The sequence below is a fragment of the Gobius niger genome (assembly GCF_951799975.1).
Source record: "Gobius niger genome assembly, chromosome: 10".
Classification (NCBI taxonomy): domain Eukaryota; kingdom Metazoa; phylum Chordata; class Actinopteri; order Gobiiformes; family Gobiidae; genus Gobius; species Gobius niger.
This window is the reverse complement of record NC_136861.1, coordinates 6,224,614-6,249,185: the sequence shown is the minus strand read 5'-3', so window position 1 is coordinate 6,249,185 and position 24,572 is coordinate 6,224,614. Positions and strand designations below refer to the sequence as shown.

General features: G+C 40.2%; 1 protein-coding gene across 1 annotated transcript; it reads right to left on the bottom strand.

The window, feature by feature from the left end:
- Positions 1 to 6,438: 6,438 nt before the first annotated feature.
- Positions 6,439 to 7,532, bottom strand: LOC306969111 (4-galactosyl-N-acetylglucosaminide 3-alpha-L-fucosyltransferase 9-like; the record flags this gene model as incomplete). The annotated part of the gene is made up of 1 exon (XM_079564713.1): positions 6,439 to 7,532. One exon carries the CDS (start codon positions 7,530 to 7,532, stop codon positions 6,459 to 6,461), a length of 1,074 nt encoding a protein of 357 aa, XP_079420839.1. The 3' UTR covers positions 6,439 to 6,458.
- Between the last annotated feature and the right edge of the window lie 17,040 nt (positions 7,533 to 24,572).

The window sequence follows — 24,572 nt, the reverse complement described above, 5'->3', positions numbered from 1 at the left end:
TATGAACAACATCACACCGCTGATCTAAAAGGGGATTTTGCAGATATTAGCATTTATCCACTGTTAGCGCAACTTAAGCTAGCATTAGCATAACATTTACAAGTTGCTTAAACCTTTATAGTTTAGTTTAGTTCGTTTTTAGCAGTTTCTTTCGTTCAGTTTCTTTCTCTTTATTCGCCTTAGTGCCTCTGAATGATTCCATCCCCCCCCCACCAGAGGGCAGCGTGTGTCCACATTTGTCTCATCTCAGTTACAAAACGTTAATGCCCAACTGAACAGATGCTCTTTTTTTTCTTTTTTTACACCAGAAATGAACTCGAGGTAAAAAAAAGGAAGAAAAAAAAAAATGTTTATTTATTTTTAATTCTCCCCAAGATAATTCTCGTTCCATCTTGTTCCTCTGGATATTTTGAACATTTTTACACCACAGAGGCAACATTTTATTGTGTTTTATTGTGATTGTATGACATCACTTTTGGATGAAATAAATGAAAAATTAACATTTTTTGAAAGTCACTTTTGAAATGTATTTGCCATTGTGGGCCCATTCATTTACATAGTCACCCATAGACTTACATTGTAATCCCACAACTATAAAAGGAATTCAAAATGTAATTTCAAACTCAAACAAAATGTAATTTCAAACTATTTTCTGAACCTTGAGGCTTCAAACTAACGCCCTGACACGCTTTTTTTCCACCATGAGGTCATTCTTACCAAAATCAAGTAAAGTTATTCTTGGGGTTTGAAATAAAACGCTCCTCTACCCGCCTCCGAAATTAAAGAAAGTATAGAATGGGGAAGTATTTTATTAAAATGCAACTTTAAACCTAAATATAAGCATTTACTGCAGCACTTCAGGCGAAAGTCTGTGACCCTGAAAGACTGAGTTCCACTGTTCTCACATATACCACTCAAAGAGTGCATCAACTCGTCTTGTTTACGCATGAAAGAAAACCAGAATTATGTTTTAAAAGATTCATCAGCCCAGCACAATAATAGACAATAATCCGAATGCCCATCTCGAGGCCTCTACAAACCGTCCTGGACTTTGTGACAGTGAAGCTATTGTCTGGTTTAAAGGAAACATGTTAAAAAGTGAACAAGCTAAGGCTGATCATCCAGGGTTTTATTATGTGGACACAGCAGGTCCATTAACATTTAACTGTGAGACTGAGCTGGTGCTACAGAGATCAATAAAGGCTCCTCTTATCTTTGTCCCAAAGGTCACTATAAAAGACGATCCACCTGGCACAGCAGCAGCGTTAGAGCAGATCAGTGTGACATCATGCGTGGCCTGAGCGCGGGGGCGTGGCTTAGAAGGCGGGGTCGAGCAGCGACGGCATATTTTGTCAATGGGGTCGACTGAGGCCCTGTCCATACGAAGACAAGCTGAGGACCAAACGAGCCCGGCGTTTTGGGGGTCTGTAAATGAACATTTTCCAAACCAGGTCCCAGAGTGGAAAGATCTCAAAACGCCGTTTGCGTTACGTCTCCGCAGCTTTTACTAAAACGATGACATCCCAGCTCCAGAGTCTGTGATCCATAATCTACTGACCTTATAATGAGTTTTCCTCATGGATCTGTGATGGTTTGACTCCGCTCCTCTTTGCTCCACTGCCGTCCACATGCCACAGGTGACAAGTAGAAAAACCAGTCAGTCTGTGTTTGACAGTAAAAGTCACTGACAGGTTTTTCTGCTTTAGTCCAGTTTCGTCTGAAGAATAAACTCTCCTCCTCGTCTCTTCTGTAGATCCTAAATCCTTGAATCAGGCTGCGTCCGAAACCATCAAATTATAGCCTCTAAGTCTAAGCACGAACACGAGCAACTGATCCTTAACCTTTCATGGGGTCGACTGTTCGATCTATGCAGTTAGTGAACTGGAGCTTCAGCAGAATTTGCAGAATTCGACCGTCCTTACCCAGGGGAAGGGACATAACCAACAGCTGCTATTCTTCTTCTTCTTTAAGGTTATTGGCAGACTTCAGGTAAACAAAAACGCATGTTGCCCCCTACTGTCTTGCATTAAGCAATAACAAAGTGTCCAAATGAGCCACACATTTCCCTTTAGTGCTATTTTATCTCAACACCTTTCTCATAAAGCTGCAGTAGCAAATTAGCCATGTGAACTAAGTTTCTACTAAATGAAAGCAAAAGCACAAGTTTCCTGAGGCGGCTCTTTAACACACTGACATGTGGTGATGACAACATGGATTTTGTCACTTTTATACACATAGCTCTTAACCTCTTACCTCCCGCCTGAACCAAGAGCATTTTCTCCAGTTCAGCTTCACCCAAATCCTGTAGGCCAGTGCAATGCCTCATTTGAAAGACCTACAAAACTAAATTGATCTTTTTCCTCACATCATCAGATTTTTTTTCATCCCTTTTTTTGTTGGGCAGTCATCCCATTTTTGTCAAATTTTCGTGACTTTTTTGTCACTTTTTCGTTAAATTATTCGCATTTTTTTGTCAAATTCTTATCACTTTTTTGTCCATTTTTTGTCACTTTTTCGTCAATTTTTTCTCACTTTTTTGACATTTTCATCCTTGTTTTCGTCTGAGTTTTGTTGCTATTTTCACACCTTTTTTCCAGAAGCTTTTGAACTGGGGTAAAGCTGGAGAAAATGTGCTCAGTTCAGGTGGGAGTTAAGGGGTTAACCGGTTAGTTAGCACCAGAGGTCCCTATGCTAAAGTGGCTATGATAGTTAGCACTGAGGCTCCTTTCCCTTCTTAACTGACAGCCCAATTCGGAAGCTTCTTGTCATGGCGGACGCTGACGCACATCCGGTTTGGCATAGGACTACCAAAGTTTACTGCGCATGCTCCACTACATCTTGTTCTATTATCTGTGTTAGCGTCACAGCGCCTCACACAGGCCTGGAAGATGAATTACGCCGTTTCCACAGACCTGAGTCGACCCATGTGGACGCACACGTTTACTGAGCTGCTTCATGCTGACAAAGAAAGTTTCTGAAAACAGAAGCATCTTGTCTTCGTGTGGATATAGCCTTTTAGATTTGGGTAAAGCTTGAGAGAATATGCTCGGTTAACAAACACCGTCCTACAGTAAACGTGCTCAAATTACATCACTCTATATTCAATTCAACTTCAATTCAAGTTTATTTGTACAGTGTTGGGTAGTAACTGAATACGTATTTACAGTTACTTTCCAAATATCAAAGGAAGACACTGAAGTGCTCAATCATTACATTTCACTTTCATATTCATCACAATCAGAAAGAGAAGGTCAAAGGAAAAGTTCAGCTTTTCATTCCGGGCTGTGGGCGTCCGAGTTAGTGGAAAATAAAATTACATGTGTTGTTGTGTAGCTGCATGTTTTTAATCATACACCGCTTTTATGCATGAATATAATGAAAGTCAACAAGTATTCAGAGTGTTCAGAGTACAGTACTCTGATTGGACAAAGTAACGGAATAAGTTACAAAATACACTTTAAGGCAAGGATTCAGTATTCTGTGACTAAATACGATATCAAAGTATTCTCCCCAACACTGTTTGAACGGCTCATTTAAAAACAACAGGTCAAGATACTCAACTCCAGAGGAAGTGTTTCCAGCCTGGCCTTGAACTGTCCTGACCTGAGACCCGGCAGACTGAGGCAGATATGGGCAAACCTTTCCATGCACGGGCCACATCGGGTTTATGATGCACCAAGAGCCAGATCAGAGCTAGAATTGGGTTGTTTCAAACAAGTATAATTCTCAGATAGACTGTAATTGCTGAAACACATTTTATAAAGCAACAAAACAGCTGCAGTTTTGTGTTATCTTTTTTCATGTTAATGAAAACATAGGTCTTTCCCCTGTTTTCATTCATGCAGAATACTGAAGGGCTACTCGGGCCGCATTTGGCCCTTTGTCTTAGTTTGCCCACCCCTGCTCCATCGCCTCTCGTTTTCTGACCTCAAGGTTCTGGATGGAGTGTAAGTAAAAGATCACTCAAGTAAGGCGGGTCCAAAGGGCGCAGACATTTCAAAACAATCAACAAAACCTTAAATTTAACATGAACGTTGACAGGGATTCAGTGTAAGGTGCTGCTCCTCACGCCTCAGGCATGGATCCAAAACCATCTCGATGACGTTTAAGTCCTCATCTGAAAAAAGCTGGACTTGATTACATGATCAAACATTAAATAAAATCAAGAGAAGGTCACAATCACCGATTCTATTCCACCCCATAATCAGATCAATAAATATGTTTAAATAAAAAAATACATAAAAAACAATCTATTGCTTATTCGAGAGAGTCACAGCAACAGGGACAAAGCTTTTTGTGCCTGTGAGTCTGGCACCGTGGCACTCGGAGCCCAGAGGCAGAGGCACTCAGAGCCCAGAGGCTCTCGGAGCCCAGAGGCTCTCGGAGCCCAGAGGCACTCGGAGCCCAGAGGCTCTCGGAGCCCAGAGGCTCTCGGAGCCCAGAGGCTCTCGGAGCCCAGAGGCACTCGGAGCCCAGAGGCTCTCGGAGCCCAGAGGCTCTCGGAGCCCAGAGGCTCTCGGAGCCCAGAGGCTCTCGGAGCCCAGAGGCTCTCGGAGCCCAGAGGCACTCGGAGCCCAGAGGCACTCGGAGCCCAGAGGCTCTCAGAGCCCAGAGGCTCTCAGAGCCCAGAGGCAGACGCTCTCAGAGCCCAGAGGCTCTCAGAGCCCAGAGGCAGACGCTCTCAGAGCCCAGAGGCTCTCAGAGCCCAGAGGCAGACGCTCTCAGAGCCCAGAGGCAGAGACACTCAGAGCCCAGAGGCACTCAGAGCCCAGAGGCACTCAGAGCCCAGAGGCTCTCAGAGCCCAGAGGCAGAGACACTCAGAGCCCAGAGGCTCTCAGAGCCCAGAGGCTCTCAGAGCCCAGAGGCAGAGACACTCAGAGCCCAGAGGCACTCAGAGCCCAGAGGCACTCAGAGCCCAGAGGCTCTCAGAGCCCAGAGGCTCTCAGAGCCCAGAGGCTCTCAGAGCCCAGAGGCACTCAGAGCCCAGAGGCAGAGGGTATCGGTATTAGGGATGCACCAATCCGATACTGGTATCGGATATCGGAGCCGATACTAAAAATAAAAATATTACAAATATCTGATACTGAACCGATACCAGTTTTGGTTCTCAGCGCCTTAAAGACACAACTTTCTCAGTGAATATGAACATGCTGCATTTTCACTGAGTGTCTTGGTTTATCTTGAGTGTGCTTGTGTGGGTGTGTGGTTGTGGTTGTGTGCTTGTGTGCTTGTGTGGTTTGTGTTGCATGAAATGTATGAAAAGCGCTTTATAAATAAAGAGCTGAGTTGGTTTTAACTTCCGCAAACGTATTTTTTATTACAAAATACGCAAAATACCACGGCTAGCAACAGCATAGATACAGACGGCATCTCTGGAATCGCCCATATATGGTCATGTTTGAAAACAGTCAAGGGGGAAAACAATTTGGAGAAAAATCTAAACTTTCTCTAATTATTCAAAAACTACTTTAATAAATGCTGAATTGTGAATATAGTTTTCTACTAAATAAAGATACAAAGACATTGAGACGAGCAAAGTTGTTCAACAGCCCATAAATACATAAATAACGGAGAATGCTAACATGATGCTACATGTTAGCACCGTGCTATTGCTAACATTAGCTAGCGCTTGCTATGACTGCTATTTTCGCCTCTACTGAACAATCTGCTGTTAATAAACATCCATATGGGCCCGATTTACACTTGACTTTATTTATGTGTGAAAAATAAGTTTATATTTCACCAGGAAAATACTAAAAAGAGTGAAAAATTGTGTTTCCCAAAAGATTCTGTTTTCCCCTTGTCGAGGCCACGCCCCCTTCTATGACGAGATGCCGTCTGTATCTATGCTAATGCTAGCAGGAGCATGCTAATCAAAACTGGATCAGAAACTGTAACAGAAATACCTAAAGTAGCGTAATGAAATCAAATAGGTGTGTTTGTATTTTAGTTTATGAAATGCTTTTAAAGAATAACTGATAATGCACACGTTTTAATGATCAGATCATTTATCAGTTGTTTATATTAATATAAAATAGCCTGTCAAAAAATCCAGTGTTCCTTTTGGTCACGATCCATCATGACAAGAAAAGATAAGACATTATAGATCTCACACTGGAGAGAAAAGGACATTCACTTTTTCACTCAGAGAAAGACACTTTTAAGGAAGTCTCTTGGTATCGGTTAATATCGGATATCGGAAGATACTCAAACAGAAGCAAAACAGCTGGATCGGTGAATCTCTAACCAGTGTTGAAACAGAAGTAACGGTCCCAGCCCTAAACTGACAGCGCTGCCACGTCTTTGACTTGTAAACTCTGGCTACTCATAAACTTGTGATCTCTGGGTCTTTTTACAGTTATCTTCTTGGGCAATGATTACGATCACGTACAAAAATGCTACAGTCGCCGGTCCTTCATTTTCCATCCTGAGTAGAAGGATCTCGTGAAACAGTGACTTACTCCCAGAACCACTTATTTAAATCGTGAAACACCTGGTATCGTTTTTGCTTCTGCAGGTAGTGGCAAGCCCTGCAGGTGTGCTCCAGTCCAAACATCCCGGACACGGCCTTGAAGCTGTTCCGCCACTCGAAGAAGTCCATGTACTCGTCCGGATGCTGGTCAAAGTGCTTGAGTCTCTCGGCCAGCTCTTTGGGGGAGGGGAAGTCGTCCACGTGAAGGAAGGCGTGTCCCGGAGCGTGAACCTCGTAGTTCTGCCGGGGCGGCCCGAGAACCACCGGCACCGCCCCGTACTCCATCGGCCGGAAGAACTTCTCCGTGATGTAGTCCGTGTGGATGGAGTTCTCAAACGACAGGTAGAACTTGCAGCTCCTCATGATCTCGACGTACTTCTCGTTGCTGATGTACTGCCCGAACGCCCGGCCGAACGTGTTGATCTCGATGTGCTTCTTCAGCTCGTTGTAGTATTGGACCCTTTTGAAGCGCGAGTTCCAGTTGCTGACGATCCAGCAGACCAGCCTCTCCTTCGTAGGGACCCGCGTGAAAAGCCCGTCTTCCTCCGAAATGGGCGCCAGGCTTCCGTACGGCGTGAGGACGTCCGAGTCGCGGCGGTAGCTGCACGTCAGGTTGAAGAGGTCGTTGAGAGCCGGGTTCTTCCCCGTGTTCGAAGGCGACTCCATGTTGTACCAGACCCATTTCTGGAAAGAGGGGCGCGGCTCTTTGGGCATTGCGTTTAGATCGATGTTGCGGTGGTGGAACATCACGGCGTGCGCTTTGGGGTACAGGGCTTTGTCGTCGGTCAGGCGGCAGCCGGTGATGTCGTAATGGGCGCAGCTGAAGCCGAACTTGGACCCGAAAGGCCACATCCAGATGAGAATGATCAGCTCTTCGACTTGTTCCTTTCTCTCCTCGCGTGAGCAGTTGCCGGCCGGTTTTGACGTGATCATGGAAAGGCCGTACGTCGGGAGGTTCTCCGAGTTGTAGGCTAAAAACACAAGCATCAAAAACATCGCCACGCCCAGGACGCCCACAACGATCCGCACGTACACGGACTGCCACACGGACGAGGACATGGCCGGGGCCTGAAACAAACCAAAACGTTTACATTAGAACATATTTAGTCAGTGATTAAGACGCTAGCATGCTACTGGTTAGCATTTAGCTTCAACAGCTCAGCTCTGACCTGTCCAAGAGAAAGCCCTGAGCCACAAACATCTAGCCTTGGATACAACACGTGACAGAGGTCATAGGTCAGAGCTGTTACTGTAATATTTCCTCACACTGCAAAAAGTAATTAACTAGATCAGTATAAACATCTCAATTTGACAATAATAATCCAAATTTTAGTTGTTTTGACTAGTTAAGAAGTTCTTGGGCATTTGTCCTAGATTATTTCACTTGTTCTGAGATGTTTCTGACTCGTTTCGATACATTTCGTCCTTATTTCAGGTAATTTTCTTTGCCAATGGGGTAAGAAAATTGGTCTTATCTCATTGGCAATTTTACTTTCTTATTTCAAGCGATATCTACCTCAGAACTGGTCTGAAATGTCCTCAAACAAGCAAAGTAAACTTGATCCGCTCAGGAAAAGTGTCTAAATGAGTGAAAACCGCTCAAAACAAGATACATTTCCTCAATTCAAGTAATTTAAGCCAAAGCTTGATATTCACTTTTTGCAGTGGCTTCATAGATGAGCCACACATGTGTTTATCGTGTTGAAGCCATTGACAGTTGTCGACAGTTGCTAACCGGTAGCATGCTAACAGTTATCAGAGTTTATTCAGACATAGGTGGCGTTCACGACATTCTAGAGTGTCAAGTCGTAATGTGACTTGAGCAGGAGTCGACACAGCTCAATGCAGAGACACAGTTTTGGAAAGAAATGTACAAAGAGAAAATGTACAAACGTTTCCCCTGATCGTTGTTTGGAAGGACTGGATTCACAAACCTGCCATATTCATCTTAGAGTCCATTCATCGCACACACATACAAGCACACACACTTTTCGACGCCTTTGCGTGACAGTCATGTGACCTTCGTTGATACGTGCTGAGAGAGAAGACGTTGAACTTGAGCGTGAGTGACACAGGCTTGTAAAGTGCAATACAAGTGAAAGCCGTTGTTAGTGATTAGGTGACAGTCAAGTTGGGGCTTTGACCAAATCACAGCTCATTATTATTATTCATTTATTGGGAAAATGTTCTCTATAGTATTTTATATGTGGCCCGTGACCCGCAGTGGGACCTGAGTTTCGGCCCACGACCCAAAATGAGTTTGACACCCCCGCCTAATCATTTGGAGACTCATTGACTTATTAGCAACAAATCAACTTCTTGGGCTAAAAGTTGGGAGCACAGCTACATTTGCATGTTTAGCCTTTCTGTTTTTAGAATAATGGGTTAACCCCTTAACTCCCACCTGAACCGACCACCTTTTTCTCCAGTTTGGCTTTACCCCAGTCCAAAAGCTTGTGGGAAAAAGCTGTGAAAATAGCAACAAAACTGAGACGGAAACAATGATGGAAATGTGACAAAAAAGTGAGAAAACATTGACAAAAAAGTGACGAAAAATGTATAAAAAAGAGGCAAAAATGTCGCAAAAATGTCACAAGAAATTGACAAAAAATGACCAAAAAAAAGGACAAAAATGTTACAAAATGTGAGAAAAAAATTACAAAAAAATTACAGAAGTGTGACAAAAAAATGATCAAAATGAAAAAAAAATGACAAAAATTGGATGAAAAATTGACGAAAAAAATGTTAAAAATGTCACAAAAAATGAACAAAAAATGACAAAAAATGGATAAAAAATGGACAAAAAAAAAAGGACAAAAAATGACAAAAAAGTGATACAAAATTGACGAAAAAAATGACAAATAAAGTTACAAAAATTAGTTGAACACCCAACAAAAAACTGATGGAAAAAAAATCTGATGACGTGAGGAAAAAGATCCTTTCGGTTCAGGCGGGAGTTAAGAGGTTAAAAAGTATATACTCTTGTGGGATTTTCTATCAAAAGGAAACATTAAGAGATGTTTTCTGATCACGTGTGAAGTTTCTTCACATGCGGAGAACATAACACAGTCACAGTGCAGCTTTCTCTCCAGGTTATAAAGACAAACACATGAAAGGCGGGGAACAGCATGAAACAGGACAGTGATACAGGTCAATGCTTAAACAGTCACATATTTACTTCAACTCACGCAAGAGTGATGATGCTCATAATCTTACTTAAGTAGAAATAAAGTAGCCTACCTTATTATAAATCTTCTTACAAAATTACAATCTCTTAATAAATTGCTAATGTATTGGTAATTGAGTTAATGTAATTGAGCACTACCGGCCCATGACCATGGTAAGGAAAGTAGAATTAACTTAGATGAATGAGTGGGTGATTGAATTGTAATGAGCAGGTGGTGGATCCACAGAAAGACGGGCTCATGGTTCTAACCGGGCCTGTTGGTCTCTCATAAGGGGCTTCTGAACCACTCATGGGAGACCCTACCAGGGGTAAGAAGCCCCCGAAGCCCCCGACAACAGAACTCCAGGATCATTCAGGCGCTCAAACCCCCCCAACACCTTAAGGTGGCGGTTCCAGGGGGGCTTTTAGTGATAGAAACTCTGAATAAAATTGTCACAACAATACCCAACCTTGTCCTGTTCTTTGTTTGCTGGGATGAGGGCATTACTTTGCTAAGGTGAGGGCATTAGTTTGCTGGGATGAGGGCATTAGTTTGATGGGATGAGGGCATTAGTTTGCTGGGATGAGGGCATTAGTTTGATGGTGTAGTATTTTTGCTTTTTACTTTATAGAGAGGGGTAGAAAGTATTATATTGATCTTTCAAGTGTAGTGGGGTAGAAGTAGAAAGTTGTCAACAAAAATACTCTAAATACAGATTCTCCTTAACTTTACTGAAGTGCAGTACTGTAGTAAATGTACTGACAGGAAACTTTAAAAAATAACTTTGAAAATGAATTTCAAGTGATTCCAAACATTCATATGAAAAGTGGATGAAGTCTGTTGGAGAGGTGGGGTTTGTTTTATATAGAAGTTTGTGGTTTTATGCAAATTAGGACTTGTATAGTTTTGTATCGGTCGTTTGCAAAACAAATTCAAATTCAAACGTCTGGCAGGCCTCCATGTGCTGCTGCTGCTTTCTCTGGCAAATTCAAATCGCTATGATATAAACGCGGAAAATAACTTGTGTTGAGAACGTTTAACTAATTTAATCTCTTAACTCCCGCCTGAACCGAGAGGATCTTTTTCCTCACGTGATCAGATTTTTTCCCCATCATTTTTTTGTTGCATGTTTTTTGTAACTTTTTTGTCGTTTTTTTGTCATTTTTCGTCACATTTTTGTAATTTTTTCGTCATTTTTTTGTTTTGTTTTTGTCACATTTTTATCAATTTTTTGTCATTTTTTGTCACATTTTTGTATTTTTTTAGTCAAATTTTTATCACATTTTTGTATTTTTTTTGTCATATTTTGTCACATTTTTGTAATTTTTTTGTCACATTTTTGTCATTTTTTCTTCAATTTTTTGTCAATTTCTTGTGACATTTTTGTGACATTTTTGCCACTTTTTCATAATTTTTCGTCAAATTTTTGTATTTTTTTTGTCAGATTTTTATCAAATTTTTGTAATTTTTTTATCAGATTTTTGTAATTTTTTGTCACATTTTGTAACTTTTGTCACATTTTTGTTATTTTTTTGTCAAATTTTTATCACATTTTTGTAATTTTTTTGTCACATTTTGTCATTTTTTCTTAAATTTTTGGTCAATTTCTTGCAACATTTTTGTGACATTTTTGCCACTTTTTCATAATTTATTCGTCAAAATTTTGTAATTTTTTTGGTCAAATTTTTGTAATTTTTTGTCACATTTTTGTGGCGATGGAAACTTCTGTGAGGCGCGATGAGAACAATGCTGCCTTTTGGTGGAGTTAATGGATTTATCCGGAGGTGCCAAGGCATATACTAGAGGAAAGAAGCAGCTATACATGCCTTTCAGTCATGTGAGAATTATACCGTTCTCGTGGCTGAACATGGCGCCCGTGCTGGAGATGTTTGAAAATGTGTTTTTAAATGTGTCAATGACCTCGCTCCCGATATCGCCGCAGGGAGGATTGAAAAAATGTGCAGCTCGCGGGGTCACCACTGGGGGCGCTGTCAGTGAGTGGAGACTGCAGACCAGACAGATAAAATTGCCACAGATCTGGAACAAATGACCTGCTGATCTGAAATCTTTAACAGACCTGAACAAGTGGACACAACAGCAGTTTATAATATTTAATGGCAAACCTTTGTATTTTGTATTATGTATTAGATTCATTATTAGTTATGTAAATGTATGATGTATTTTTATGTCGGAGGGACCAGGTCTGTGAATTAGCTGTTAGCTATAGGTACATTTCCATTGACGTCACACTTCTCGCACAGTTCCATATGGCGCCATCTTGTGTGTCAAAGGTCTAATTCAGGGGTGTCCAAACTACGGCCTGCGGGCCAACTGCGGCCCACGGCCCACTTTTAATGGCCCCGCGGCATATTCTAAAAATATAATTGAAAAAATATATATATAATTTTGAAAAAAGTATTATATATATATATTTTTTTTGCTTTAATTGAATACATATGAAATAAATGAAAATCCATAAATAGAAACCTGTGATGAAGGCTGTTTTGTTTTCCTTTAAGCATGTTTAATTAAAAAGCATCAGGGTTTCCCACTAATGCATTAGATTGTACTAAAAAAAAAGTGTGTATATTAACCAGAAATTATTCTTTTCATAGCAGCATAATAGCCAAAAACAGTTATTATTTATTGCTTAAAACGCACCAGAATGCAGGAAAACAAATCCAAATTTAAAAAAAATATCCCGGGGGCGGTCCCACAGACCCTAAAGGGGGCGCTCTCTCCCACCACAGTCCCCTTGAAATCTGTAGGAAACATTGAGCATATTAAAGCAGTACTAAGTAACTTATTTACCTTAATAAATCCTTCCCGTAGTCCCTGTGGGGGTAATACAAGTGTTTATGGGATGATTGGAGGGTCTTTCATCTCCCCCTGGTGTCTCTGGCCAGAAAACCATGTTTGCAATTTGACTGCCACCGGTGCGGAGAAAGCAATACACACTAATGGAATCACGAAGAAGAAGCTAACATGCTAACTGCGGGCTAACGTCACTTTAAACAGTATTTACAGCCAAGTTTGAGTGAAAAAAAAATATTTCCGTTGTATAATTGGATGCACAGTAACCCTCTCTCCCTTCGCCTTTCCTGTCAGCGTCGTATTTACTCTCCAAGACAATTAATAAATTAAAAAGTCGTAACTTGCTACTACACCTGCAGTTGCGCTTATGGCCTCTAGGGGGAAGAGTTACTTAGTACTGCTTTAACATTTTATTGAATTTGATAACTTTAATAAAATAGAGGTGAAGATTTATATCTGACCTCGACTGAGTGCGGCCCAGCTGTTTGTATAATTTTCTGAATGTGGCCCTGAATGAAAAAATGTTTGGACACCCCCGGTCTAATTGTTTGGGTTACGGATCATTGAGAATATCGTGAAAAAAATATCGGGTCTGACTTTACGGGGAAGCCTGTTTCTGAGTCTCATGTCTTGGCTGGTGTTCCCATGGTTTCTCCAGGGTCCGGCAGCTTTAATCTGACAGGTAAACGCTGCTGGTGCAGGGAGATCGCTGTGATTTTGGTGCGACTTCGTGTTAGCCTAAGTGCTTTCTTGCAACGTAGATTTCAAGGAGTTACAAAGCTGTCAAACTGGTGCGGCAAAAAAGGTGACTTTGTTATTCATCAAAGCCCCTTTTGGTTTGAACTGCAGTAAAATGCAAAGAAAAGTGGCATCGAACAGATTTGACAACGGGGTTGGCTGGTATCATGAAATAAAGCAGGTCTACGATGAGCTCATAGTTGACAAAAGGAAAACCAGGGTGCATTGGGAGGCTAGCAGAGAAATGAGACTCGTGCTGCGTCTGAAACGAGCAGATCGGTAAGAGGTCTAACGCCAAACCGGATGTGCGTCAGCATCCGCCATGACAAGAAGCTTCCGAATTGGTCTGTTAGCAAGGAGTTAGGAAAAGGAGCCTCAACGTAACCATAGTTAAGTAGGGAAAACGTGGAAGAGCTCGGTAGCTTCTCTCTTCCCCTGTTTTGGAGCTATAGAGGAGGAGAGGCTAAATGCTAAATGCTAATGCAGGTACACATGAAGTCGTCAAAGCTAAGGTAGGAACATATCTCAGTGTGTAAAAACGGTGGCCTGTTCCTTTAAAGTCGTTGTCATCTACGTTCCAACCACGTTACGCTCGAACGAGAAAGCGCAGTTGAAATGTTTGTGGCAGCAGGAGTTGGTGAAAGCAGTTTTTCCATTAAGAGTCTCATCATTGTGTAATATGGGTGTAACTGGGTTGGGCCAAGACAATAACTCCAGGGCAAAGGAACCTTCAATTACTCCTGACATTCCACAGAATGAATTAGGTTGAGCACGGTTAATGTGTAACTAAGATTTGTGCTTCGATGTAATTATTTGACTCATCACTGTACTATGTACAACACACTTGACTGGCTACAACCCAAAGACAGGACAGGCTCCACTGGATTATTCACATATTTAAAACAGCATCTGGTTCTTTTTACGTCATCATATGCACTTAGAGATCTGGACCAACCGTTCTATCGAGTGCCACATGTAAAAAAGGAGGCCGGCAAGAGAGCCTTTCGTTATAAAGCCCCATCTGACTGGAATCACTTATCAATAGAACTCAGATCAATGACATCTTTACATATATTCAAAACATCCTTGTACAATAATCTAAAATGTCAATGTCAATGTTACTAGCATTTTTCCTAATGTCCAATTTCTTTTCTATTATCCCTCTTCTTATGTTAATTTATTTTCTCTTTATACCTATTGTTAATAATATTGTTTTGTATTGAAAGTGGGGGCATTGGTGGGGTGGGCGGGGATGGGAACAAGACATGAGACCTTGTGATGTTATGTTATGTTGTTTTGTGTATGTGACTGTTGTATGTATGTGACAATACTTGCAATGTTTTGTTATTTTGTGTTCAGGACCCCCTTGAAAAAGAGATGGTTCATCTCAACGGGGCGATCCTTGAAATAAATGAAATGAAATAACTAATGCAGAATTTCCTCATTACAACGTTCGCAGCAATAAGTGAGTAATCAGAAACGGCTGCAGTGGCTCAGAAATACATGAGGACTCATTTTCAAACAGTCTTGTTCACTGATGAGGCCGTGTAGCCCTGGATGGTCAGATCAATGGAGTAGTGAAGGGTTGGTCAATGGCCACAATGTCCCAAAAAGGCTGTGACGTCAGTAACGAGGGGGCGGAGTCATGTTTTAGGCCAGAATCATGAGGAGAGAGCTGGTCGGCCCTTTTAGGATCCCTGACGGTGTGAAAATGACCTCTTTCTGACTGACCACTGTCTTCTATGCTACAAAAAGAAGAGCCGTGCTTTCCCGAACAAGATCATCCTCATGCATGACAACGCACCATGTCCTGCTGTAAAGAATACCTTTCATGATGTGGACCCCCTCCTCCCCTGACCTCAACCCTATTGAGAACCTTCGGAGCCTCAACAAAAAAAAAAACTTCTATGAGGGTGGGAGGCAGTTTTCATCCAAACAGCAGCTCTGGGAGGCTATTCTGACATCCTGCAAAGAAATCCAAGCAGAAACTGTTCAAAAACTCACAAGTTTAATGGATTTAAGAATTTTGAAGCTGCTCAAAGAAGGTCCTTTGGTAAAATATAACTTGACCTGTTAATACTTTTTTGATTGAAATATATTTTGATTTCAGTAAATATGACCTCCTATTGCTACAAGTTCAACAAATGACCATTTTCAGTTAATTACAAGCTTTAAAATGTATTGAAACGATGAGTTGCATAATAATTTGGAACAGTGGATTTTGAGTTTTTTTTACAATATTTATTTTTGAAAAAAATCCTGTTATCACTTGGAGATTTTTTCCACCACATTTAAATGATCCTCTACCAGTTAAACACATGAAAATGATGCCGACTCTCGTTTGAGTTTTAGAAATTCTTAGAAAAATGTCATTTGCATAATAATTTGGAACGCAGTGTAGCTCAGGTAAGAACAGATCTTAAGATGTAAAAACAGTGGCCTGTTCCTTTAAGCGTAATAAAAAAAAAATCGTATGTATTCCAAGTATATGATTGGACGTGAAATTGCTTTAACGGGACTGATTCACTCATCAATTCGTTCACAAATACGTGTGTGGTCTGAAAGAAAAGTGTGCAGTTCACCAGATACCACAGATATCAGTTATCACATTACAATAGACCCTTTAATTGTTTGTAATCATTCCGGGCGCCGCTGGAGGCAGGAAGCCAGATTCCTATCTATTTCCATTGCAGATGTTGTCATAGAAACGATACACAAATGTCTAACTGCTGTTGGAAATATCAGATAAACCCTATTTTATCGTCTCAAATGTCAATCCTCTTGTTCTTGCCCCTTAAGCCACAACAGGACCACATTTCTTAGTTGTAATTTTACACTTATAATCACTAGTTTTAGTTTAATCTTATTTCTCTTGATCACTTCCTGCCTCCAGCTGCAGCACCGACTCTGACCTGACCTCATTCATTTGTTAACTTAAAGAAAATGCCACATTAGATCATTTTTAATGTGTCATAGCATGAATTATTTTATAAGTCACAACATGTACCTCTGATCATGTCAACAACGTTTGCAATAAAAGTTGGAAATATAGTCAAGTTGATGCTACAACGCTCTGTGATTGATAAATAACCAGACACTACAACAGTGTTTCCTTAAAGAGGGGGTATTATGCTTTTTTCAGTCACATAGCACCAGTCTATATCACACTACAATGATGACCAAACCTTCTGTTGGTCTGTAAATGCAGTAAATTAGACAAACTGCCTTGTATAAAATTGCTCTCTCAAAATGGCTGTAGTGAAGTTCCGGAGGCTTGTTCTAGATCAGGGGTGCCCAAAGTGGGGCCCGCGGGCCAAATTTGGCCCGCCAAAAACATTCTGTTGGCCCGCCAGAGAGTGACCTACTTTTGCGCTGCGTGTGGTTAATACTAACTCTCTTCCATTCATTCTCAAAGGTAAATATGGATGCAGTACACTTTGTTGACCACCAGCGTCAAATTGGGGGCGCTGTTTCACTCCTTTCACAAAGTTAAGGAAACACTGTTGTGGTGTCTTGGTGTTTATCAGAGCGTTGTAGCATCAACTTTCACAGTTTTTAAATTTTTTGTTGCAAGGTTGTTACATCAACAACAGTATATGTTAAAAAATGACTTATAAACTAATTGATGCGGAACTGTGCTGTAGATACAGGTGTTTTTTTTTTTGCACTAAATTGCAACAATAGGTGATTTTGTTTTTCTAAAACTAGGCTTTTGCCATAGTACCATTTGTTTTAATGTAGCATGTTATTTGCATAGATAGAAACAAATGCAAGGGCTATCGAAAACATTAAAAGTAAATAAACTAAAGTAAATTTATAATTTGCAGTTATATGTGTTTTTCTTGCTTGACATCACCGTGTTTGGCCCGTGACTCAGAGGCACTTTTTCATTTTGGCCCTCGGAGACAAAAAGTTTGGGCCCCCCTGTTCTAGATGGAACACTCTACCTTTGACAGTTAGAGAAAGCAGCACCTATGTCTCATTTAAGAGACAACTGAAAGAACGGCTCTTCTGTCAACAAAGGTGTAACCATTAAAAGGCATTAGACAGGACTGTATTTCAAATATTTGCAGGTACAGGTGTGTGAGTGGGCGGGACGAGGGGAGTGGCGTATGAAAGAGATGCACTTTATGTATTGTGTAGTTGTTGCCTGTTTTGTCTGTAATGTACTGCTGTGTGTTGTGGATTATATGTTTTATATTTTGTATGTTCTTGTCTTGTTTTTTATGGGACTGCGGATGGAAATTAGCCTTGAGCTAAATCCGGCATATTTACAGCACTAGTTGTCTGTTCATCAATATGCACTTTCCCATTCAAATAAATTAATAAATGAATGAATGAATGAATGAATGTCTTGAAATAGGCCTCTGTCTGTTTAAAGGAATAGGCCACCGTTTTTACATACTGAGATATGTTCTTACCTCACTTTAGCCGAGTTAATATATTCCCGTCTGGTCTTTGTCCGTGCGCTCTGCCAGGCAAACGGAGCACATACGCAGCCTCTCCCACATGTCACATAGCTCCAAAAAAGCTCACGATAGAAGCTACCAAGCTCTTCCACGTGCTCCCTATTTAAATAAAGTTACGTGAAGTGTTTTCATGCGAAGTATATTTACACAGAAATGTAAATAGGGAACACGTGGAAGAGCTTGGTAGCTTCTATCGTGAGCTTTTTTGGAGCTATGTGACATGTGGGAGAGGCTGCGTATGTGCTCCGTTTGCCTGGCAGAGCGCACGGACAAAGACCAGACGGGGATATATTAACTCGGCTAAAGTGAGGTAAGAACATATCTCAGTATGTAAAAACGGTGGCCTATTCCTTTAAGAACCTCTGAGCCTTTCAGACACGCCCCCTCCACACGCTGTCTGTGGCATCAGTGGGGAGGGGCTTCTGCTGAGGAGCAGTGGTCGGTTACTCGGCTGGTGACGAAAGCTCGGAGGCGTCTCCAGGAGGTGGGGGCGTTCCTAGGAGGACTCAGGCAAAGCTATCCCTAAAATGGCCGCCATCAGAGTTTTTACAGATTACTCAAAAATACGTGAATGTGCCAAGGCAACACTTCAGGCATGTTTTTAATGAGGGAACGACATAATAACATGATGTAAAGCTTGAAAAAGTCGATTTTGCATAATACCCCTCTTTAACTTTGTTAAAGGAGTGATACAGCGCCCCCAATTTGACGCTAGTGGCCAAAAAGTGTACTGCATCCATATTTATCATTGAGCATGAATGGAAGAGAGCTAGTATTAATTGTACGCAAAAGTAGCTCACCCTCTGGCGGGCCAAAACTTTGGGCACCCTGGCAAATATTTGAGAAAAAAACACTACTTCCAGGGTTAGCGTAGCTGCTGCACCGTTAGCATTTATCGCCACTAACCCGGATGTATCGATTTTGGTAGATATTACTTTTATAGCAGTAGGTTTTTTATGAGTTTTTAATGTTTTTTTTCTCAAATATTTGCAAGGGTGCCCAAAGTTTTGGCCCGCCAGAGGGTGAGCTACTTTTGCGTACGATTACTACTAGCTCTCTTCCATTCATGCTCAATGGTAAATATGGATGCAGTACACTTTTTGGCCACTAGCGTCAAATTGGGGGCGCTGTTTCACTCCTTTCACAAAGTTGAGGAAACACTGTTGTGGTGTCTTGGTAATTATCAATCACAGAACGTTGTAGCATCAACTTTACTATATTTCCAAGTTACAGAAATATTGATGGTTGTTTTTAAGAGTTTTTAATGTTTAATTCTCACATATTTGCCGGTTTGCTAGTACCCGGAAGTGGAAGTTGTATTAAAGAGTTCTTTTTAGTTTCTCGCACATCTGCGAACCCGGAAGTAAAGCTGTGACGTCACCACTTAACGAACGTATTGTGCTTCTTCAGCCTGTGTCACATGTTCCTCAAAGAGCTACATGTAGTCATTATTCACTCTCTCCACACTCGATGGCAGTAAGTTACTATTGCAGCCACAGCCGCCCTGGGGCAGACTGACCATTTACCACGTGGCAATGATATGCTGTTTATATCCTGATCTCTTATGTCAGTGCCCTCTGCTGGACACTTGTGGAATTCTTTCCTTTTTTAAATTTAAGCTGCCCCCTAGTGGCTGGAGTGAGCAAATGGGTTATTTCTTTAAAAATCTATAACTCCGCACAGGAATGGGCTGGAGACTTACTTTTTTCCCCGACATGCTCAGGAATTTAGGCCCACATTAAATCATCTGGGCCTTGACCTTCACACGTGTGTATTAGATTGTTGTAGATTGTTTTTTTTGTCTTAATTTAAGTGTAAAAAACTGGCCTGGACTGTAAATGAGTTGCTCAAATCAAAAACAAATTTACTGAAAAAGTGACCATATTTCTATAGTTTTTGCGCTGCTTTTGCACATATCGTCACACTCGACATATATTCATACCTTTAGAGCACAGTGGGGGGGTTGTTGCTAATAGTTTTATTCTACGTGAAGCATGCGCTGCAGTTCCCAAGTGCATCTGTATTGTATTAAAGGGATTATACAGAGTTTAAAAATGTTGAAATTATGTATTTTTCCCCTACATGTTCCAGCCATGTCCTAATGTGTAGAATGAGCCCAGACCTGTTCACCACAACTGCCTCTAAAATCCTGCACTGTCACTCAGAAAGGTGTTAATTCGGGTCTGAAGTGCCGTCGTGCACGAGCTTAATATAGAAGCTGCAGTTACACGTTTGACCTGAGGTGGCAGTAGTGAGTATAAAATGACTAACTTGCATCTAGTCTCTTTAACCTGGTAAGCCCTAGGTTTCATTATTTTAGTCTCAGATCTTGGAATTTGGTCGCATTTGAGCCCCGCCCACTCTGTGTCTCTGTGATCTGATTGGCTACAGAGTTTCACTGTAGGTCAGACACCATGAGTCACAGTAACATGACCATAAATAGTGAGCTCTTTGTTTTCAGTTAAAAGGCCTCATTGCTCTTCAGTCACAGACTGGGAAGTGAAGAAGGAAGTCATGGAGCTGCTGCATTAGAACAATACACTTCTGCGGGATGTAACAATGAAAGATTGAAATTCACATATTCCTCAGTAAGAGGTGTGAATATGAGTTAATTATTGACTCTCATTCTACAAAAACAAACCCAACAAGAAGCTCATGAGGTTCATTTCTTCAACAGTTACTATAGTAACTATTTTCTCCAAAGTAAAAGTACATCTACCACATCCTGTCCACATCTGTCATGGTCCAGGACCCACCATGACTCAGAGGAACCGGGACCGACATGACTCTACAGCAGATACAAATGAACTTGGTTTGTTTGGGTTTTTTTTTTTTTAGAATGAGAGTATATAATAAACTCATTTTTTGATTAGATACAGGATTTTCAAATATTTCTTTTTGCAATTGTAATAATAATTTTCCATATATTGTGTTTTCCTACATATGCAAGTTTCAGAATATTATATATCTCTTACATGCAGCAGAAGTCTGAAGTTCTGTCAGAAGCAGAAGCTCCATGACTTCCTTCTTCACTTCTCAGTCTGTGACTGAAGAGCAATGAGGCCTTTTTACTGCAAACAAAGAGCTCACTGTATTTAGTGTCATGTCACTGTCACTCATGGTGTATGACCTGAAGTCTCACTCTGAAGAAAGTCACCTCACATTTACACTGAGAAGGTTGGAAGGGCGCCCCTTTGTGTCCAGTGGCGTCCAACTGCCTGGAGCAACACTGGCCCCCGATCAGGTGCCGTTAGGGTTGAAGAGGTTTACTAGAGAATCCTTTACGATAGGTGCAATTAAAGCAACTGCAAGTGAGCAGCGAGAGTGGAGGCCGAATGATTGTTTATTGTATTTTATTTTATTCATTTTACTTAGTTTATTAGTTTATTTGAACAACACTATACAACAGTATCAAATATCATTATGAACCTGTAAAACGATCATTCATTAATGTGATGTCACACATGACCAACACTACTACATCAACACTACACCATAGACAAACACAGACAGCAGGCAGGCAGCACAAAAGCAGGAAGAACAAATTACATTAACAATGATGCACACAAGTTTGATTCTCAAGTAACCAGGATTTAACCTACTTTTTGATGGAAATGTGACAAAAAAGTGACGAAAAATTGATGGAAAAAGTGGCAAAATTGTCCCAAAAATGTCCCAAGAAATTGACAAAAAATTAACGAACAAATGACTAAAATGTGACAAAAAGGTGACAAGAAAATGACAAAAAATGTATTTTAAAAAATGGACGAAAAAATTACGAAAATGTGATAAACATTTCACCAAAAAATGACAAAAAAGTTACAAAAATGAGTTGAACACCCAACAAAAAAATGATGGAATGACGAGATGACGTGAGGAAAAAGATCCTCTCGGTTCAGGCGGGAGTTAAGAGGTTGAAACAAATGCTAACTATGGCAAAAGCCTAGTTTTAGTACAACAACATCAACAATTGTAGCAATATAGTGCAAAATGTAAAAAACAACAACACCTTTATCTGCAGCTCCTACAGTGACTTTACCTCATTGATTTGTTAACTCAAAGAAAATGCAAGTCAATTTTTAGCATGTACCTTTATTGACGTCAATGACCTTATTACCTAGTATGTGAGGGGATAGAGTTCCAGAGCAAAGGGCTTTAGTCACTTCCCTAAACCAGGACTCAAATGTCTTTGCTCTTATGCATTTGCAGATTAATTATTGTGCAGATGCAGTTCCTCCATCGCACAGTGTCGCTAAGAGTTTTATTCGATTTGTTCTATGTAAGAAAAGTCTTATATTATGAGTATATTTGAGAGTCAAATGTCAAGACATAAACCACCCCGTTCAGATGGAATAACAGACCTTATCAGACTCAAGCCTGCCTTATCTAACCCTAAACCAGGAAATGAAAATACCTTTTCTTTTTCTTTTTTGCTTTCTTTGACTGTTCAAACACTCACACTCACAAATTCATTCAATACTTCGCTCCATCACAAAACAAATCTAGAAGAAACAAGTTACATTTTTTTGGAATAAGTCAATTTGCTCCTGATCTGAGCGACTCGTTTCAAGAGGTCTGTCCATAAAGCAACACTTTATAACCTTGTTGATTCATTCGTCACTTAGTAACTACACATTTGTATGAGTTCATTTATACTAAGACTATAGTTATACAACACAACAACCCCCTACTGTGATGTACAGGTATCAATATATTTTAAATCTGCTGAAATTTCTATATAAAAGAAATTTCTCTGCTGAAAAACGAATAAAACTGGCACCAAATTTCACCCATGAATCTTTCCCAGAAACACATTGCTGGACCGTCTTCTGATTTTTCCAAATGAAAGTGTAAAAGTGGAGAGTGTGAGAGTCTTACCTGATTCTGAGCCACGGCGCAGAGCAGACTGGGGCAGGTGCCGTGTGGGCGTGGTTATCACTTTAATAATGCCTCGGATGGAGCGGCAGGACCAATCAGGCTCGACGCGATAAATAAACAGTCAACAATTTATTGGATCGAGTTCAAAAGTTGAACAATAGACCAGTTCTCGTCATATATTTAGAATCTCACTAAAACGTGCCGTCATTCCTGTTACTCAACAACTACTCGCCTTTATTTCTTATTATTTTCATGATTGTGGCTCAGCTTGTAAAAAAGCCCAAATAAAAATGCTCCTATTTTTAGTATATTTTGAGTGTAACAGAATATCATTTGTGAAATCCTTTTAAATATCCAAAATAAAGAGTTTAAATACATATTAACCCCTTAACTCCCACCTGAACCGAGCACATTTTCTCCAGTTTGGCTTTATCTGTTAGAGGATAACATTAAATCGCTATTTATCATACTGGGTCAGGCTGTACAGTCGTACTATCTCTGTCATAGCCTTGACTGTGGTGCTCAGGCGCCACTCTCTGCCACTGAATGCTTGCGTATCAGTCTGACGCTCTGAGAGGATGTTTATCCCTCTTCTGTGGAAGCACAGACAGACTTGAATGGTGGGACTAGCGCAATGTCTCGAGTTCATGTCTCCGGGTCCCGCACCGATGGTAAATAAACTTCTCCTGCATAAGACATCCAGACTGCTGCCTGTCATTCATCTATCCTCTCGAACACCATTGTTATTTCTCTAACATTATCCCAGTCCAAAAGCTTCTGGAAAAAAGCTGTGAAAATAGCAAGAAAACGGAGACGAAAACAATGATGGAAATGTGACAAAAAAGTGAGAAAACATTGACAAAAAAGTGACGAAATATTGATGAAAAAGTGGCAAAAATGTTACAAGAAATTGACAAAAAATGGACGGAAAAAGGACAAAAAATTGATTAAAAAAAAATTGACGAAAAAATGACAAAAATGTGACAAAAAAATGACAAAAATGTGACAAAATGTGAAAAAAAAAGATAAAAAATTGACCAAAAAATGACAAAAATGTGCTAGAAAAATTAACGAAAAAATGACAAAAATTTGATGAAAAATTGACGAAAAAATGACAAAAATGTGATAAAAAATGACCAAAAAAATGACAAAAATGTGATTAAAAAATTGACAAAAAATGACAAAAATGTGATAGAAAAATTAACAAAAAAATGACAAAAAAAATGACAAAAAAGTTACAAAAATGAGTTGAATACCCAACAAAAAAATGATCTGAAAAAAATAAATAAATCTGATGACGTGAGGAAAAAGATCCTCTCGGTTCAGGCGGGAGTTAAGAGATTAACTTAATTTTAAAATGTTTTTTTCCCTGCCCTAAAGTAGCATATGACGCAATCACTTTATACAAGGGGGTCCTTAATTGTTTATGTGTCAATTTTTGGGGTCCCATCCAAAAAGGTTTGGGAACCCCTGGTCTAATCGAGCCTCAGCAACAAAGCCCAGGTATTAATTATCAAGACTTTAAAGGCACGACGCCGGTTAATCAGCCATGTGCTAATTACAGACACTTGTGCAGGTATTTTACAAGAAACAAACAAACAACACTTAAAAATACCACAAAATTACTTTGATAATTTTGCAGTTTATAACGTTTTAGACAAATCTTCAATTTTACCTTGTATGTTTCATGTCCATGACTTTGCACTGATTAGCCGTGATGTTTTTTACATTTTTCTTTTTTTTTTATGTAGGCATCAGGTGTCAGGTATTTACAGTGAGTACATACATATATAATAATAATAGTAGTAGTAATAATAATAACAATGATTATAATAATGATAGTGGAAATGACAGTGGTAAAAATAGCTAAGAAACAAACAGACAAAGAAAAGAAACACACAACAAAGACAAAATAAAGGGGGAAAAAACGCAAGCATATAAAGAGTGATTGAGTGGTGAGTGTGGGCATGTTTTACAGTTCAGGTTTGAGTGTCTGTTGTATAGAGAGTGGTGAGTGTGGGCATGTTTTACAG